This window comes from Balearica regulorum, chromosome 26 (assembly GCF_011004875.1).
Source record: "Balearica regulorum gibbericeps isolate bBalReg1 chromosome 26, bBalReg1.pri, whole genome shotgun sequence".
Taxonomy (NCBI): domain Eukaryota; kingdom Metazoa; phylum Chordata; class Aves; order Gruiformes; family Gruidae; genus Balearica; species Balearica regulorum.
Window position 1 is genome coordinate 4,567,726 of NC_046209.1, and position 17,015 is coordinate 4,584,740.

The window sequence follows — 17,015 nt, forward strand, 5'->3', positions numbered from 1 at the left end:
AGGTATCTCCCCCCCTTCTTTGCAGCTGTGGGTGGGACAGCATGCGGCCTGCTGAACTCATGCCAGTACTCTGCAACTTAAAACCCTCTAAAGCAAGTCACCCTGAGCACAGCAGCAACGAAAAACACCCCAAATTCTGCTTTTAAAGAAATATTTTGGTGTTATCCACCAGGACGAGATGTCCTGCTACCACCCCCTCCGGAGCAGCGTACTTGCCGGGTGGCTGAGGAGGAGACGGCCGTGTCGGCCAGGGTGAATGGCCAGTGACTTCCAAGAGACGAAACAGAAACCCACGGCACGAGGAGCATCTGGGAAGCCTTAGCACTATGTGAACTTTGCACAGCTTGGGAACAACTGTTGCTATAGGATTCCCATACATCCTTTCACACGCTGGCTCTGGTGACAAATCGGCTCTGTGAGAGCAGATCAAATGCCCCAGGACTCCAGCTGAATCTGCACCTCAAAGCCTCCCCCGCAAACCTCAGCCCCCCAAGATGCAGTGCCCAGGAGGAGGACAACGGCCCCAAGCCCCTCCGGCCAGGCTCCGGCAGCCCCCCCATGGTGAGAGCCCCCCTCCAGTACGCTGAGGTCACGGCACGGATCCTGCTCTGCCCTGGGACGATGCCACCAGCCAGGCAGTCACGCCATCACCCTCCGATGCCGAGCACTTTGGCCTGGAAAAACGGGGCAGACTAAAATTATCCCTGGGCCCGCGTTCCCCGAGGGTTGGGATGAAACCTACACCCTGCGGGACGTCAGCGGGCAGCGACCGGCACATGGGGCTGCCTGACAGGGGCACGGGGCATGTCCCCTCCACGCGGGCTGTGCCCATCTCACCACCACCCCAGCCCTGCAGGGAGCTGGCAGGGGGGACACTGGAGCGACAAATAAAGCCCGAATTGAGCAAATCCCCTCGGCCAGAGGAAAACAGGCCACTGCCCGCCCTGCCATGGGTGCTGGCGAACCAGAGGGCCGCCTGCCATCCGCTGGGATTTGGCCGGTGATTCCCCCAGATCAAATTCAGCTGGATCTCGGCTCCATCGCCACAGGGCCGTGGGCAGATGAAAACCCCTCGGCACTCCCGGCGGAAACCTAGCCCCGGGCTCTCGCGCATGCTCTGCGGAAAGCTGGCGATTTGGGAACATCGTGCCCTTGTTCCCGGGAGGCCAGGGGCGAGGGGAGCGGGTCCAGCCCATGCTGGCCACCAGCTGCTCTGCCACGCTGGCCAGTGATGCCAGAGCCCAGCAACTCTTCCTGGCCCCGATTGGAATTGGCTCCCATTGGGGCCAATTCCTTGTCCTCTCTGTTCGCATCTAGCTGGTTCCCTGCAAAAGCAGAATCCCTGGGAAAAACAGTAGGGACCCCACAGACCTTCCCCAAACCCTGGGGCCCTCCCTGCACCCAAGGGTCTTCCCCAAGCCCCAGGGACCTCCCCAAATCCCACAGACCTTCTTCACTTCCCAGGACCACCTCCCAACCCTCCCTGAGCCCCCCAGACCTCCCCCGGGGTCTGAGGCAAGAGGGGCCGAGGGGTCACCCAGCACCATCCCCAAAGCTCCCTCCAAGCCCGCAAGGAGCTCACCTGCCAGCGTTGGGGCTGATAAGGAAAAAAAAAAAAAGCCTTTCTCTTCCCAAATGAAGGAAATCCCTCTGGGATGGGAGCACAAACACCATTTGGGGGCACAGCAGAGGAGCTGTCACCCCACAGTGTCCTTGCCCCTTTCCCACCACCCGTCCTCCCATGGCAGGAGCCAAGGCGGCCACCCCAGTGTAGGGAAACCTTTATTTTGTTAAAAGGGGGAATGCCCAGCGGGACCGAGGGCTGGGGCGGGCGGACAAGGGGGAATGCGATGCCCCGGGGGGAATGGGGAACAGCTGGGGTCATGTGTTGGACCGCGCAGGAATCAGTCCTCGGTCATGGCTCACGCGTGGCAGACACTGAGCTGCTGCAAGGGTTTAGAGGAGGGGGTCTCCCCACCAACACCCCCCCCAGGCAGGGCGCTGTGGCACCTCCGAGCCCCAGACCCCAGGTGGGACGGGGAGGGGAGAAGTGGCCCCCCAGCCCTGTGGCAGCGAGGGGAGGAGCAGCCGGGACTGCAGGGAGCACACAGATGGCAAGCCAAACAAGAGCCACACACGGGAAGCCAAAACCCAAGCGAGCAGAACTCGAGCTCCCTGAGGCAGGGGTCTCCAGGGAGGCACAAGCCCCCGGGACACCACCGTGAGCCCAGCAGAGCCTGGGAACATTTACCGAAGGCTGTCGGTGGTCCAGCTCCTGGGGCGAGCAAGGGGCAGAGCCACCAAGGTCCCTTCGGCGCTGCCTGCCACTGCGGGTCAGCGGCGGGGGGGGGGGATCCGGGAAGGACGACCCAACCTCAGCCCGAGGGCAGCCGACCCCAGCACCAGCTGAGCTAGCGGATGCTGCCGTCTCCCTCACCGCTCTGCAGCTTCTCCCGCTCAATGGACCACACCAGCTCCTGGACGAACTTCATCTCCGAGGCCACCTGCTTGGCCAACGCTTCATAGTGGTTCTCCAGCTTTCGGTAACGCCTCTTGAGGCCGTTGGTCGCCTGCACCACATTCCTGGTCTCCTCCTGTGCCTGCTTCTTCAGGGCCTCCGTCTTCTGCAGCTCCTGCTGGATCTGGCGAAGGTCCTGGCTGATGCTCTCGTTTTCCTCCTTGTACCACGACTCTTTCTCCTCATAGATGGACAGCAGGGCCTCGATGTCCTCCTGGAAGGACTTCTTGTTCCTCTCCAGTTCTCGGAGGCTCTCCTCGGCTGCAGCCACCTCCTCCATGACCTTGGAGAAGCGCTCAAAGTTGATGTACGTGTTGTTTGGCGGCATGCTGGAGTGGGACTTGATGGTGTACTCCTTCAGGCGCGTGGTCTTCAACCGGCGGCGCTCGGGTTTCTTGCAGTTGTCTTCATTGCGGACATTCCTCCTCTTGATCACCTGCGGAGAGGGACAGCCGCAGGCGTGGGGCACAGCCGGGGCAGCGGGAGCCGGACAGCACCCACCCACGGTCCCCCAGCAGCACCAAACCAGCCCCAACGGGGGGCTGGAAGAGCAGTGGAGAGCTGCCGGTGTGTCAACACCCACCCCCGACCTCTTGGATGTTTGATACCCATAAAGTGCCAATTCTTTAACTTCTCACCTTAATCCAAGGGTGTTCCAGGCTTTGAGCAATGGTCATCCGCTTCCTGCAACGACAGCAAGGCTGCGACTGAGGGACAGAGGCTTTGCTGCCCCTTTCCCTGTTAAAGTCCTGGAGAAGCAGCTCGGATCCCATCGCCTTTGGAGCACAGACGAGCCCAAACCCGCTGTACTCAGGGGCCACCCCAGACAGGGGCCGCATCCAGCTCCCATGCCCTCAGCCAGCCTCCCACGAGGAAATACCCACGGAAGAGCCTGCAGGAACCTCCCGACTGATGTCTGATCACGCAGCACCACTCCTCCCACCTCAGCCCAGGGTCCTGGGTGCTCAGGTCAGCCCTTGATCCCTTCCAAACTCTGTTCTCTACTTTTCAGCCGAGCTGCTACACCCTCAGGGTGATCCTAGAATTCACCCCATGCCTGACACGGCAGGAGAGACTTTGTTTTTAAGATGTTTTGCAACACCAAATCCTACAAGCAGCAGGGATAAATGGGATTTATAAACCACCAGCACAACAGGGATGGGCAAAGGCCTCTGGGCTGGCAGCAGGCAGGCTCAGAGCTAAACCCTCATGTGGGCAGGAGACATGGGAGCTGCCTGTACGCAGAGGGTCAGGGCAGAAGGGACTGTCCCCTCTCCCAGGGTAATCCCTAGCTCTGCTCCCCAGCTCTCACTTGGGGTCCTTGACAAGCAGGCGGCGGATGAAGTCCTTGGCCAGCTCACTGGTGTTGCTGAAATACTCCTCGTCGAAGTCGTAGTTGACGGCAGATATGTTGGTCAGGGTCTCTTGCTTCGTTTCCCCCAGGAAGGGGGAGGCTCCGCTCAGCCTGCGGCAAGAGCAGGTTGTGACACCCCAAAAAGGCGACAGCCCAAGGCGGGGGGACTCACCCTGCAGCGCCTGTCTCCCCCAGACACCCCTTATACTCACAGGATGTAAGTGATGACCCCAATGCTCCTGGAAGAGAGAGGAAGATGAGGCTGAAGCCCCGCAGAGTGCCGTTGGTCCCCTCTCCCTGCGCTTTCAGCAAAAAGGGAGATACGCCGGCACAAGCGGCTGGTGCCACCGGGGCTGGTGCTGGAAGGTGCTCGGGAGGGGACTCACTCACCACATGTCGGCCTCCAGCCCCAGGGGTTCGTAGTTCACAATTTCCGGAGCTTTAGAAGGAAAGAGAGAAGAAAACAGGCTTATTCTGGGGGAAGGAAGCCCGTCCCCATGGACATATCCCAGCAAGCGCCCAGCTGGCCACACCAGGGCTTTGGACATCTCTCCGAGATTAACCCAAAGCTTCCAGAGCCCAGAGGAGCCCCAAAGAACACCGCCAGCTGGGTCTCACCTACAAACTCCGGGGTCCCAAATATATTCTTGAATTCATTCCCAGCTTCAATCTTGTGGGCGATCCCAAAGTCGATGAGTTTGATGCGAGGGTTTGGCACATTCTTGTCCAGCAGCATGATGTTCTCCGGCTGCAGGGGGAGAGGAGCCGTCGTTTACCCCACACGCGCCTGTGGGAGCCTTGTGCTGCCCTGGCTCCTCCCCTGGAGGAGAGGACACACACCTCAAGTAGGGAGAGATCCCAGAGCCAGCCCCACTGCTCCGCAGGAGCCTGGATGCTCGTCCCCGCTCCCCAGCTGCCGAGCACGAGGCGTTTGCACCTCCCAGACCTCACCTTCAAGTCAAAGTGGGCGATGCGCTTGGAGTGCAGGTAGTGCACCCCGTCCAGGATCTGCTTGAGGAACTGGGTGGCCTCCTCCTCCGTCAGAGACTCCTTCTCAGCCAGGAAATCAAAGAGCTCGCCACCCGAGACCAGCTCCAGGATCAGCACCACGTCCGTCTTGTTCTCGAAGATGTCATGCAGCGTGATGATGTTGGGGTGCTGGATCTCCCGCAGGATGTCCACCTCCCTCTCAATCTCCTCCCGGCTCACGCCCCGACGGCTGGACGACAGCCGACGCTTCTTGATGAATTTGGCCGCGTATTCCAGACCTGTTTTCCTCTCCCGGCATTTTCGTACAATGGCAAACTGGCCGCTGCGGGATGCAGGGAGGAGGTGAGGAGAGGATCTCCTGCATCGCACGTGCCAGCGTGTGCTTGGCAGTGGGGTCAGCACTGGCACAAGGATGGGGGGTGCTGCGTGCAGGGATGCTGCACCGCACAAGAGGATGCACGGTTTCCCCGGGATCTGTCAGGAATCGAGGTCCTCCCAGCACATAGCCAACAATGCCTGCCTGCTTCCAGCACACTCCTGGGATTTACACACCCTGGCACCGCCAGAGCAGGCGTGTAAACCCCAGTGCTGCCCGGACAGAAGAAGGGAATTCTTCCCAGGGGTGCGGCAGCTGCTGACCCTCCCCGGGCTGTTGGGGTGCTGCTGTGATCACCCGGGGTGGGAGATGCCCGTCGGCCCATTTCCAGCCAGGAACCCCCAGGCTGCTCCCAGAAGTGAACCTCAGAGCCCGGCGGTCCCAGGGGACCATAAAGCTCCCAGGGGGAAGGTGGGTGGGGGAAAATGTCTGAAATAAAAGTAACCAACAGTTCAAAGCACCCTGTGGTCAGGGGCTGGGGGGAGGCAGGGCTCTGGGCATTGACAGGCGCTTCGAGGAGTCGGGTCCTACCAACACCAGCATCACTGCTACAGCAGGATCCCGACCCTTGTCCCTCCCAGCCCTGGCTGAGCCTCCTGCAGCTGGGGCGCTGGGATGCACAAGGGCCCCTCAACACCTTTCCCTGAGGATGGGATCCGTGCCACGCCCCCAGGCTGCTCCCTCCCCTCCCCGCTGCCCCGGCCATTGGCCATCCCCACCAGCACACGGTGACGTGCGGTCCCAGTCACCAGCCTCTGCACGCTCCCAGACCCAACACTCCTTTCCACGTCCCTGGATGGTGGCCAGGGCCACCCAGAGCCCCCTCCCTGCCCCGTGCAGGGACCAGCCTCGCCCAGATGGGATCCAGCCCCCAGGCACCGCATCCATCCCCACAGCTCACACTACAGTGCAGCCCCGCCCCCCTTTGCAAAAAAAATGCTAAAGCTACTCAAAATGTTTCCACTGCACAATTATTTCCCAGTGCCCGAGAAGCGCCATGCCCAGGCTGCGGCAGACCCCGAGTCCCAGCGGTGCTGGTGTGGCCGAGGCAGTGGTGGAGGATCCAAACCCAGCCCACCCTCCCCCGCCACCGCCTTTGCATCTCGGATGATTAAATCCCATTTGCATGCGGTGATTCACCCCCAAATCTGTCCCGCGGGCGCAGAGCCAGGCAGCAGCGACAGAGAAGGGCCGGAAGCCGCCAGCACGGGCCCAGCAGCCCTGGCCAAACCCAGACAGGACAGGAGCTCTGCAGGGAGCTGCTATGCTTGCCTAGATATAGGAGCCAGTTTAACATTAATTAATGCCTTTATCTTTAATAGAGAGCTGCTAGATGTGCCTGTCTCTCAGCACAGTCCCCGGCCCCTAGACCCACTCCCTGCAGGTAGCACGGAGGCGGCACAGGGGATGCCACCGGCACGGGGACACCACAAAGGCTGCAGCAGCCAGGCGAAGCTCCTGGTCCGGTGCTCGGGCAGGGGTTGCAGCCACAGAAGCCCCGCTCTGAGCGCGGCAGGATGTCACTCACCTGCCCAGCTCTTCCCCCATCTCATAGAAGTCCTCCACGCTCTCCTGCCGGAAGGTGGACATGGCTGCGGGGCCCTCGCGGAGCTGAAGCCGCCCCAACCCTGTGAGCGGAGGATGCTGGGGAATAGCTGGGGATCAGCACCTGCGGCACCGGAAAAGGGGGTTTATGTCCCAGGAGGCACACACCGACGCCAGCAAGAGACCTGCTGTGGCAGCTCGGGACCAGGACTCAGCACAGGGGGACAGAGGGCCGGGAGCCTCGAAGCAGCACAGCCCTACGCCATGCCGCGCCGTGGGGCGGCTGGGGCCAAGCCACAGATTAGTCCCGGGGATGTCCCCCAGCCTCATCACGCCCCAAGGCCCGGGGGAAACCCCTGCCCACCCCGGCCCTGAGGGGATGCCCTGGGGGGAGAAAGGAGGGAACGGGGGGTGGTGGCTGCGTGGGGTCCATGGTCTCCCTGGGCCCAACCTCTTGTCACCGCAGCCAGTGACACCCAGCTGTGGTGGAGGGACCCCCAAACCCAGCCAGCGGCACCCCGCTGCCCCCAGCCAGCAGCACTCCAGCCCCCACAGCCCCTTCCTCCTCCGCAGGCCCCACCCGCCCCGATCTACCACAGCCCCTTCCTGCCCCATAACCCCAATTCCACACACCCCCGCTCCCCCACAGCCCATTCCCGCCCCACAGGCCTCAACCCCCCCATCTCCCACTGCCCCCCTCCGTCCTATAGCCTCCAAACCCACCCCCCACATCCTTCCCCACAGGCCTCAAACACGCTCCCCCCCCCCCATCCCGACCCCTCACAGCCCCCATCCTTCCCCACAGGCCTCAAACACACTCCTCCCCCCCCCATCCCGACCCCTCACAGCCCCCATCCTTCCCCACAGGCCTCAAACACACTCCCCCCCCCCATCCCGACCCCTCACAGCCCCCTCCCCGCCTCACAGCACCCCCCTTTCATCCCTCACAGCCCCACCCACCAAACTCAAGCCGTCGCCCCTTTCCCGTCTCCACAGCCCCCCCCCAATTCCCCTCACCCCGTAACCCCAACCCCACAGCCCCCTTTCCCGCCTCACAGCCCCCCCCCCACATTCTTCCCCCCCCCCGCCCTACCTGAGCCGCCACCGCCCGCGTCGCCGCATTCCAACACTGTTACAGGCTCCGCCCACCCCTTGGCTCCGCCCCTCGCTCCGCGCGCAAAGCGCGCGGAGCGAGGGGCGGAGCCAAGGGGTGGGTGCTGCCCCCCTCCCACCCACGGCACCCAAAAGTCCTCCCGCCCGCAAGGGGGCGCCCTATTTCCGGCTGGAAAATCACCCCGCACTCACCACGGATCACCATTATCCAATTTTATTAATTCCAGTGGCACTAACACAGGCGGCGATGGTCACGAAGGACAGTCACACTGCAGACGGGCATTTCCCACCCCCTCCCTTTTGCCTTATTTTGTATCGATTTACCCCATGACAGAGCACATTTCCTTCCCCCCCGCCCCCCCCGTCCTTTGAGTCAAATAAATACAGAATTGGGCAAATCTAGTGGAAATGTTTTAGTTACAATGGCAATGAATCATGTGCAACACAGAAACCTATAAGGCTTTCTTTTTTTTTTTTTTTCCCTCCTCATTTAAAGTCTCAAATTGCTATGAAACCGATTAATTAACAATGCAAAGAGATGGTGGTCACGGGCGTCTACCCCTTCACACGGGCGTTAACGCTAATTAATTAATTTCCCCCCCCCCCTTTCCCCCCAAGAGTCCGACGAGTTTAATTAGAGTTTGTCGAGGAAGTTGTCGAGGGCGGGGATGCCTTCCTTCAGCCCTTTGCGTTTGCGGGTCTCGGCCACCACCTGGCAGGGACGGCTGGCGCTGTCGAAGGGATCCCCGGGCAGGATCTGCCAGTGGTCGAAAACGCACTGGGGGAACGCCTGGCCCCCCGTGTTGGACCTCAGATCCGCTGTGAAACCTGCGAGGAAATAAAATAAAATAAAAAATAATAAAAAAAAAAAACCAACAAACCACACAGCCATGAGGGGGAAGGAGAAACGGAGGGGTCACTGCCAGCAGGAAGCCAAAGCTGCACCCCAGAGCCGACGAGCACGGTCGTGCTTCAAGGGGGCTCCGAAGAAAGATGGAGACCGACTTCAGCAGGGCCCGTGGCGCCAGGACAAGGGGGAAGGGGTTTCAACTGAAGAGGGGAGACTCAGACGAGAGCTGAAGGAGAAATGATTTACCCTGAGGGTGGTGAGACACTGGCACACGTTGCCCAGAGAGGTGGGAGATGCCCCATCCCTGGAAACGTTTGAGGTCGGGTCGGACGGGGCTCTGGAGCACCCTGCTCCGGTTGGAGATGTCCCTGCCCGTGGTTGGACTAGGTGACCTGGAAAGGTCCTGCCAACCCAAACTGTTCTGTGGCATCGGTCTCTTCTCCCACGTAACAAGTGATGGGATGAGAGGAAACAGCCTCAGGTTGGGTATTGGGAACAGGTTCTTCACCAAAAGGGTTGTCAGAAAGGGGGACAGGCTGCCCAGGGAAGTGGTGGTCACCATCCCTGGAGAGATCTAAAAGATGTGCAGACATGGTGGTTATGGACATGGTTTAGTGGTGGCCCTGGCAGCGTTAACAGTTGGATTCAATGATCTTATGGGTCTTATCCAACCTAAACGATTCCACAATTTTACAACGGTTGCCATCAGAAAGCGGGACACAAAGGATCTCCTTCCCTGGTTGGGATCAAGCTCCCGGGAGCTGCCGCAGACCCAGGGGAGTGCCAGGACCAGCACACTCACCAAAGGACTCGTTGACGGGCAGGTAGGCCTTGACCACGAACATGGGGGTGCCGGCAACCTGGGTCTCCTCAAACACGTGGCCACGCTTCCTGTTCAGCACACCATAGATGCCACCGACCACCTGCTCCGGGCACTGCGAGAGAGAGGTGTGAGGACCACGAACCGCCTGCTTGCATTTTTGCCCAAGATTTTCTGGGCCAAGTAGATGTTCCTCACCTGGATTTCCACAAGGTAGATGGGCTCCATGAGCCTGGGCTGAGCGGTGAGCACGCAGGCGTACAAGCATCTCCTGGCAGTGGGAATGATCTGCCCGCCTCCGCGGTGGATGGCATCGGCGTGCAGGGTGACATCGTGCACATCAAAACGCACGGCACGCATGTTCTCCTCGCACAGGACCCCCTGGAAAAAGCAGAGCAGGGGGTCAAGCGACACCACGTCAGGGGGACGGCGGATGTTCCTCTACCAGAAGGCTCCGGTTCCTCAGCTTGCGGGCGCTCCTTGGAAGCGGGTTCTAGAGCAGGAAGCACAAGAACCCGCTCGGCACAGCAAGGAGCCATTCAGCACGTCACCTTCCTTGCCTAGGAGCTCAGACCAGCTCCTCCAAGAAGGCTTCAGGCACCGACACCATTTACCAGTATCTCCACACAACAGCTCCAAGGCTGACATCAGAAGTGCTGACACACATTTATGATGCCACAAACCCAAGTATTTGGCCAGGAAGAAGTAGTTTTTCATATTACTGGGACAAAAAACGTTGTTGCCACAGTATCTTCTTCTTCAGACTAACTTTAAAAAAAAGTCAACAGGGAAAAACCCTCTCCTGTTCCCAGTCTACCTGTCAACTTAGTATTTTGGAGTCATCTCCTCTCTATTCTTAAAAAAAAATAATAAAAAATTGGTAAACAAGGGAGATCTTTGCCGAGGCTCTCAGAGCACCTTTCATTTTCTTTTGATTCTTTTGTGTTATTCACCTTAATAGTTTCCGTCCCTGCTGTGGCATTTTGCTCTCTGAACAGCTTTTTAAAATTTTAAGTACGTGCTGCCACGATGATTTGCTTCTGCAGTCCTAGGAGGAAGCTTTTTGTCTCAAGGTGGTGTGTTTTGTGTGTCTAAACCGACATGACATCATCATTCCAGCTGTCACCAGATTTGATTTATCCTAAAAGATACTTTTGAATTACAAATACCTTGCACTCTATGTGGCAGTGTTTCCACAATCCCTTTGAAAGGACGTGCAGTAACCGTTTACGACACTGCAGACTGCCCGTCCCGGAGCGATCCCAGCCCTGGGCTGCCCTTACCTCCTTTGTCGCCCACTGGAAGCCGGCCACCACGCTGTCCTTGATCTCGTTCAGGTACTGCACTCCCTTGGTGATGTCGGTCAGGATGTTGGGGCCAGTGCCGTCAGGACCGAAGCACCAGATTTTCCTGGCTTCGGTGACATCCCACTCGTACTTCTCAGCCAGGTAACGAGCTCGTTGCTTCAGCTCCTGACGAGCAGAGACCTCACCCTTGTCGATGTCTTCGGCCAAGCCATCTGGGAAGGGCCGGGCCTTCATGTACAGCCTGTTGTGTTTGTTGGGGGACTTGGAAAGGCACATCACGTTGGACTCCTCGCTGACCGTCTCACGGTAGGACACAACAGGATCCGATTTCTGCAGTGACGAAGAGCAACGAGCAGTGAGCCATCAACCAAACCGCAGCTCACCAGATACCCCATCGGAGCTCAGCAGGAGCTCTGCCACTGCAGCCCCCTACCTTGATAGGAATGCAGGCATGGTCCTCTTCCAGGTCCTTCAGGCAGATCTCCAAGTGCAGCTCCCCTGCACCAGCGATGATGTGCTCTCCAGATTCCTCAATGATGCACTGAAAAGACCATTTATACAGCTGGTGAGGCTTCCAACTGCAATGCAACAAAAGCTCTCGCACATTAAATACTAGTGACTGCCTCCAATTTTTGTCTTTGATTCAACAAGCTACTTTTAGATGCTCTTTCCGCTCCTCTGGGGATGACTCAGCACCAGCCCCCCAAGGTGAAACGCAGCATTCCTGCCCACTCTGGTGGGACCAATACTCAAGACTTTTCCGCTGGCACCCCCAGCGTGATCACGATTATAGGCAGAACAGGAATTCTCCCGTCCCAAAAACCATTTCAGATATTCACCTGCACCATAGGGTCAGACTTGGCAAGACGCTTCAGTCCCTCCACCAGCTTGGGCAGGTCGGCTGGGTTCTTGGCTTCCACAGCCACACGCACGACAGGGCTGACACTGAACTTCATGACTCTCATGTTGTGAGCGTGCTCGAAGGTGGTGATGGTTCCAGTCTTCACAAGGAACTGGTCGACACCAACCAGACCAACAATGTTTCCACAAGGCACATCCTCGATGGGTTCAACGTAGCGGCCCATCATAAGAATGGTCCTGGCGAAAGACAAAGTCGTTTTACTCAAGTTTGAAAGAGGAGGCCCAACCAGGCAGCGTCCTGGAGTTGCAGCAGCAGGCTTTAAGTCGACGGCCAAGCATCTTGCCTGGCCTCAGAGAGGAGAGGCCCAAGACGGTTCTAGAACCACAAACCTGAGCTATGGCTCCACGCACACTCCACCCAGCCAGGACTGACCTTTGAATTGGCTTCAGGTACAGATCCTCCTTCTTGCCAGGTGTGTAGTTTGGCCCCATGATTCTGACTTTCAAGCCAGTCGAGACAAGACCGGAGAAGACACGTCCAAAAGCGTAGAAACGTCCCTTGTCAGAGGTTGGCACCATTTTAGAGATGTACATCATCAGGGGGCCTTTGGGGTCACAGTTCTTGATACCTGGGAGGAGAGGGAGAGATCAACTTAATTCAGTACCGTTTCTCACATTTGGTGTTTTGGAGCATTTACACGAAGAGACGCCCAGTGGCAAAGCTCATCGTACCTATGGCAGCCTCATCATCGGGGGGTCCCTCGTAGAGCAGCTCACAGCGGTACTTCTGGGCTGTGACAGGAGAAGGCAGGTGAATGGTGATCATCTGCAGCAGGGCATCTCCAGCAGGCAGCCACCGCCTCATCACGGCCTGAGCAGAGATCAGAGGAGTGTCACGTTATTCACAACCTGGCAGTTAACCCTCCTCTTCCTCCCCAACCTCCAAGCTGCCAACAGCACCTTCCTACCCAAACAGGGTTTGTAGCTGCTTAGTAAGCTGCCATAGTTGGAGCAGCACAACGACTCATCTCCTCCCCGCAGACGATGCGGACCAATCTCACCTTCAGCAGGGGTTTGCCCTCCTTGTCCTTATCTTCGCTGTCAAGCTTAATGTCCAGTTTCTCGATCAGTTTAGCCGCCTCCTCTTTCTTGAAGTTCATGATTGCATCGAAAACCTGGAACAGCAGCAGCAGTAATGAAGGTGACCCAGTTTGAAGCAGCGGTGCAAGCACCTCTAAAGAGAATCTCTGGTTTTGCTCATCACCCAGCTGAATTTATTTGGAGGCTAAGACACATATTCGCCTGCGCAGTATCTACCACCAGCCTCCCTGCCCGCACAGAGTAACGACTTTGTCAGATATTTAAATTTCTTCAATCAGACAAGTCAGGTCAAAGTGAAGAAATTTTCCATCATCACGCACTGCCACTCAGCCAAAGAAAACAAGGCACCAGCAAGGACTGAACGCTAAGGGACTCGCCTTGAAGATGGGGTCAAGGATGAGCTGGCAGAAGGTCCTGGGCAGTTTCTTTCCATCAGGGCTGGTAGCAGACTTGCTGAACTTGCCAGTAGCAGGATCAAAATATCTGGCGAAAGAATCAAGTCAGACAACAATCAACGCTCAGTTCAGCTAGGGAGAGGTGGTTTGTTCTGCTTCCTCAGGCCAGAGGAAAGAGCTGCTGAGTAAGAACCATCTTCATACTTTCCCTCATCACTCCCAGGCTTTCAGCTAGTCAAAACGCATTTAACCCACCTTGCCAACGCCCCATCCTCTCCCCATTTACCCATGTGTTTCCTACTCTGCAAAGATTTCAGTTCTTGTGCTAGCACACGCACCAAGCCACTGAAACAGGGCTGTAAGCAGGCACGACCGCATCCTCCCTCCTTATCAATCTTCCGCAGTGTCAGGTTGCAGCCACGCAGAGCTGATCCGGAATTAAAATCAACAGCCGCGCTTCCTCACCTGTCTCCCCACAGCTTCTTCATCATGTCTTCTACTTTCTTGGCACGCTCAGATGGATTCAGCTGGGCATCACCCTTGGCAGCGAACTTTGCAACATACATTTCAGCAAACTGTTTCAGAGTGAAAGCCCAGCCATGCAGGCCAGAACCAAAGCCGACGGTACCAAGCACTGGATCGATCTGAAAGGGAACAGAGAGGACAGTTGGGTTACAAAGGAACGGCCACAGCTCTTGCAACCACGGAGCGTTACAGCAGTCAGCACACTCCATCCCAAATGACACTCAAGTACAAAAAGAGTTTTAAGATGGAGCTTCAGGACTATTCTGTGACAGCAGCCATCTCCAAGGTCCAGGGACAGCCTGACCCCCACCCACAATTTTATCTTTGTACCACAAAACTAGATTGTTTTTCCCTTCACTTCAACCAGCTACATACTCAAGACAGCTCAGCAGCTGCTTAGATTTGTGCGCAGGTAAGATTCCTGTCCTCGGGGAGGATCAGCAATACACGAAAACCTGCAGCATGCAGGATAGAGTGCTCAATGGGAACAAAGCGCAAGCTTTTTCTCAGAGCCGACAGCCCTGCTCGCTACCCAGGAACCCAGCGGGGAGCAGTGCTCGGAGCGCAGGGACTGGCGAACACCTACTGGCCTTCCATTTCAGAAGACGGCCGGGGGAGGGATGCTGCGTAGGAGCCTAGGATCTCGCATCACCTGACATCACAGATGTGATGTGGGCAAGGAGGTGTCCTACAAAACAAGGGCACCCTCGGTAAAGAGAGAAAATACTTTCCTGTATTTATAATCTTTATTTGCTCAAGCTTTGAGCTAACACAATATTTGGAAGGAAAGCTAGCGAGAGCTCCAAACCAGGGCAAGCCCAGGTAGTACAGGCATCTTCCTTGTCCTGCTCTCGCTTCTCCACTCGAGATAGCAAAGGGCCACAACCGCTCCCCCTCACCAGTTTCAAACACAGCCTCCCACTTACCATAATATTTCCCATGGGGCCGCTTTCTCCTTCTCCATACGTGGAGATAATGACGTTCACGTTTTCCACGATGCGCTGGAAGGTCTGGTACAGCTCTTCTGGCTCTAGCTGCAGCTCCAGCAGCGCTCGGTCCATCTTGTTCATCATCAGGACAGGCTTAATCCTCTCGGCAATGGCCTGACGCAGCACAGTCTCTGTCTGCACGCACACGCCTGCCAAACACAGGGGAATTAGTTATCCTCATCTTCAAACTCGCCCAATATAGGCTCCAGTGGCACATGGCTGCAGAAAACCTTACCAGAGACACAATCTACAACAACCAGGGCACCATCAGTGACACGAAGGGCAGCGGTGACCTCTGAAGAGAAATCCACGTGCCCAGGAGAGTCAATCAGGTTGATCAAGAAACCAGAACCATCCTTGCTCTGCTTGATGAAGGCCAAATCGTTTTCAGAGAGCTCATAAAATAGAGAAATAGCTCTGAAATAAAAGAAAAACCATTACAACTATAATCTACGCATTACCCCTCCCCCAATGCTTAGAAACAGCCTTTTATCCCACACATCAGCTCTGCCTGTCCTGAAGCATACTCCTGGGAGGCCAGTGGGGAGATAATCAGGAGTGCAGGCTAAAATCTGCCCTTCCTACACTTTTCTGAGATCGTAACCGCTTCTGAAATCATAACCTCTTCTGACTCTGTGCAATCTGACTAGCCCAAAGAGGGCTCAATTTCTTTCAATCGAGGATTTACGGTTTTTTTCTACTAGGCCCTTTTTGATCCCCTTTCAGACACCAGGTACATTATCAGCGATGCTCCCAAGACAGTCTCCGCACCGTGCCCACGGGACTCCAGCAGACATCAGCCACATCCAACAGTCCCAGCACTAAAATGGAAGGCTGAAGCTTCCAAGGTACATCTATTTCCCAGTGGCCACCGAGGTAATGCTCTATGATTCACCAGAAGCCAATCAACACTTGCTCTTTCATTTAAGCAATCCTTACGAGCAAGAGATGAGCTTCTGAACTAGACTAGAGAAAGCCCGACGCCGTCTTCTTTCATCTCACGATTAAACCAGTTGAGGACTCAAAGCCCCCCCCTCGAGTTCACACCACGCAGCTGGATCATCGAGGCACCTAAAGGGAGGGAACTCACGTTGATTTGATGGTAATGCACCGTTCCTGCTCATCTTTCCTTGTGTCGGTGAAACGGGTCTCCCCCGCACGGGCAGAGGCGATGATACCAGCTTTGCATACCAGAGAATCAGTCAATGTTGATTTGCCGTGATCAACGTGGGCGATCACAGACATGTTTCTGATGTTGGCCTTTTTGTCCATGATGGCCCGTATCTGGTCTACTGTGAAGTTCACCTTGAAGAATGAAAGAAGGGGAGGAAGAGAAAAATGCAGGGTATATAGAAATGGCTTTGACAATTCTAGGAAACCCAACCAACACCAGAAATACCTGCCACAGCCACAGTGACATCCATTCTGCCAGTGCAGCCTGCGTTTTACAAGACAACCCACAGGGAGAAGAGCAAGGGCACTGCAGACACCAGCATTAGAAGCAGAGGGGCCTGGGCCTGCAGCGCAAGCACCCAGCGCGTTCCTTCACTGACTCGTGTCCTACAGACTGCGGCAATGTCAACGTTTTCTCGAGGCAAACCCCCCCGCTAAAACCGACCCCTCGTTCGGTCGCTGCTCCGCGGAGGGCGGGTGACAGCCCGGTGCGCCGGTATGACTGCCCCCCCGCCCGGGCCGCAGCGTTACATAAGGCAGTCGCCAACCATCGCAAAGGCCCGTCCCCGGCGTCAACACCGTCCCGGTGCCACATCACCGCCGCCGCTCCCCCTCCTCGCAGGGCAAGCACGGCACTACCGGGCCCCACCGCCACGGCAGCCCCGGCACCGGGAAAGAAGAGCCCTACGGGGGCTGGCACAGACCCCCAGGGACACCGAGCCCCACCCGCCGGACAAGAGCCCCGGGTCTCCCCGGGGACAGTCCCCTCCCCCCCGCCCCGGGACGCTGTCCAGCCCCACCCCTCTCCCCTCAGCAGCGGCCCAGCCCGGCACGACAGGCCGCTACCGCCACCGCAGGCCCTCGGGCCGTCCCGGGAGGGCCATCCCCACCGCCGGAGGGAGCACGGTGCCCGCTCGGCCCCTCGGGGCGGTGGCAGGTCGCAGGGCCTCACCATGGTGGCGGATGGCGGCGGATTCTCCGGGGCGGGGGGGTTACAGCAATGGCGGCGGCGACAGCCCTGTCTCGCTGGCGAGCGCAGAGCGGGCGGAAGAGAACGCTGACGTCAACCGCCCCCTTCTTATACGACGGCGCCGGCCG

At 57.6% G+C, this 17,015-nt stretch overlaps 2 protein-coding genes and 1 non-coding gene across 3 annotated transcripts; all 3 read right to left on the reverse strand.

Annotated features, from left to right (window-relative positions):
• Positions 1-1,764: 1,764 nt before the first annotated feature.
• DAPK3 (death associated protein kinase 3) lies at positions 1,765-7,947 on the reverse strand. The gene is made up of 9 exons (XM_075776741.1): positions 7,877-7,947; positions 6,767-6,907; positions 4,824-5,184; positions 4,491-4,620; positions 4,263-4,311; positions 4,085-4,111; positions 3,831-3,983; positions 3,157-3,202; positions 1,765-2,954 (listed from the first exon to the last, which is right to left on the reverse strand). Exons 2-9 carry the CDS (start codon positions 6,826-6,828, stop codon positions 2,412-2,414), a joined length of 1,371 nt encoding a protein of 456 aa, XP_075632856.1. The 5' UTR covers positions 6,829-6,907; positions 7,877-7,947; the 3' UTR covers positions 1,765-2,411.
• A 147-nt stretch (positions 7,948-8,094) lies between these two features.
• Positions 8,095-17,015, reverse strand: EEF2 (eukaryotic translation elongation factor 2). The gene is made up of 15 exons (XM_075776463.1): positions 16,870-17,015; positions 15,835-16,049; positions 14,980-15,161; positions 14,682-14,893; positions 13,696-13,874; positions 13,213-13,318; positions 12,796-12,909; positions 12,467-12,605; positions 12,168-12,363; positions 11,713-11,971; positions 11,307-11,414; positions 10,850-11,203; positions 9,765-9,947; positions 9,549-9,681; positions 8,095-8,724 (listed from the first exon to the last, which is right to left on the reverse strand). Exons 1-15 carry the CDS (start codon positions 16,870-16,872, stop codon positions 8,531-8,533), a joined length of 2,577 nt encoding a protein of 858 aa, XP_075632578.1. The 5' UTR covers positions 16,873-17,015; the 3' UTR covers positions 8,095-8,530.
• LOC142598261 (small nucleolar RNA SNORD37) lies at positions 13,086-13,154 on the reverse strand. Its single transcript, XR_012832553.1, has one exon. It is a non-coding gene; the product is annotated as a small nucleolar RNA SNORD37 (small nucleolar RNA).

Bases quoted from the DNA above. Each gene is read 5' to 3' on its own strand.
- EEF2 (XM_075776463.1), bottom strand. The intron at 12,910-13,212 runs GCGAGTCCCTTA...CTGCTGTTCCAG, and splicing joins TCCTTGACCCCATCTTCAAG to GTTTTCGATGCAATCATGAA. The intron at 11,972-12,167 runs GTCAGTCCTGGC...GTCTTTCGCCAG, and splicing joins TACCTGAAGCCAATTCAAAG to GACCATTCTTATGATGGGCC.
- DAPK3 (XM_075776741.1), bottom strand. From the start codon at position 6,828: ATGTCCACCTTCCGGCAGGAGAGCGTGGAGGACTTCTATGAGATGGGG. The intron at 4,112-4,262 runs GTGAGTGAGTCC...TCTCTCTTCCAG, and splicing joins GGGCTGGAGGCCGACATGTG to GAGCATTGGGGTCATCACTT. The intron at 3,203-3,830 runs GTGAGAGCTGGG...CTGTCGTTGCAG, and splicing joins CTGCTTGTCAAGGACCCCAA to GAAGCGGATGACCATTGCTC.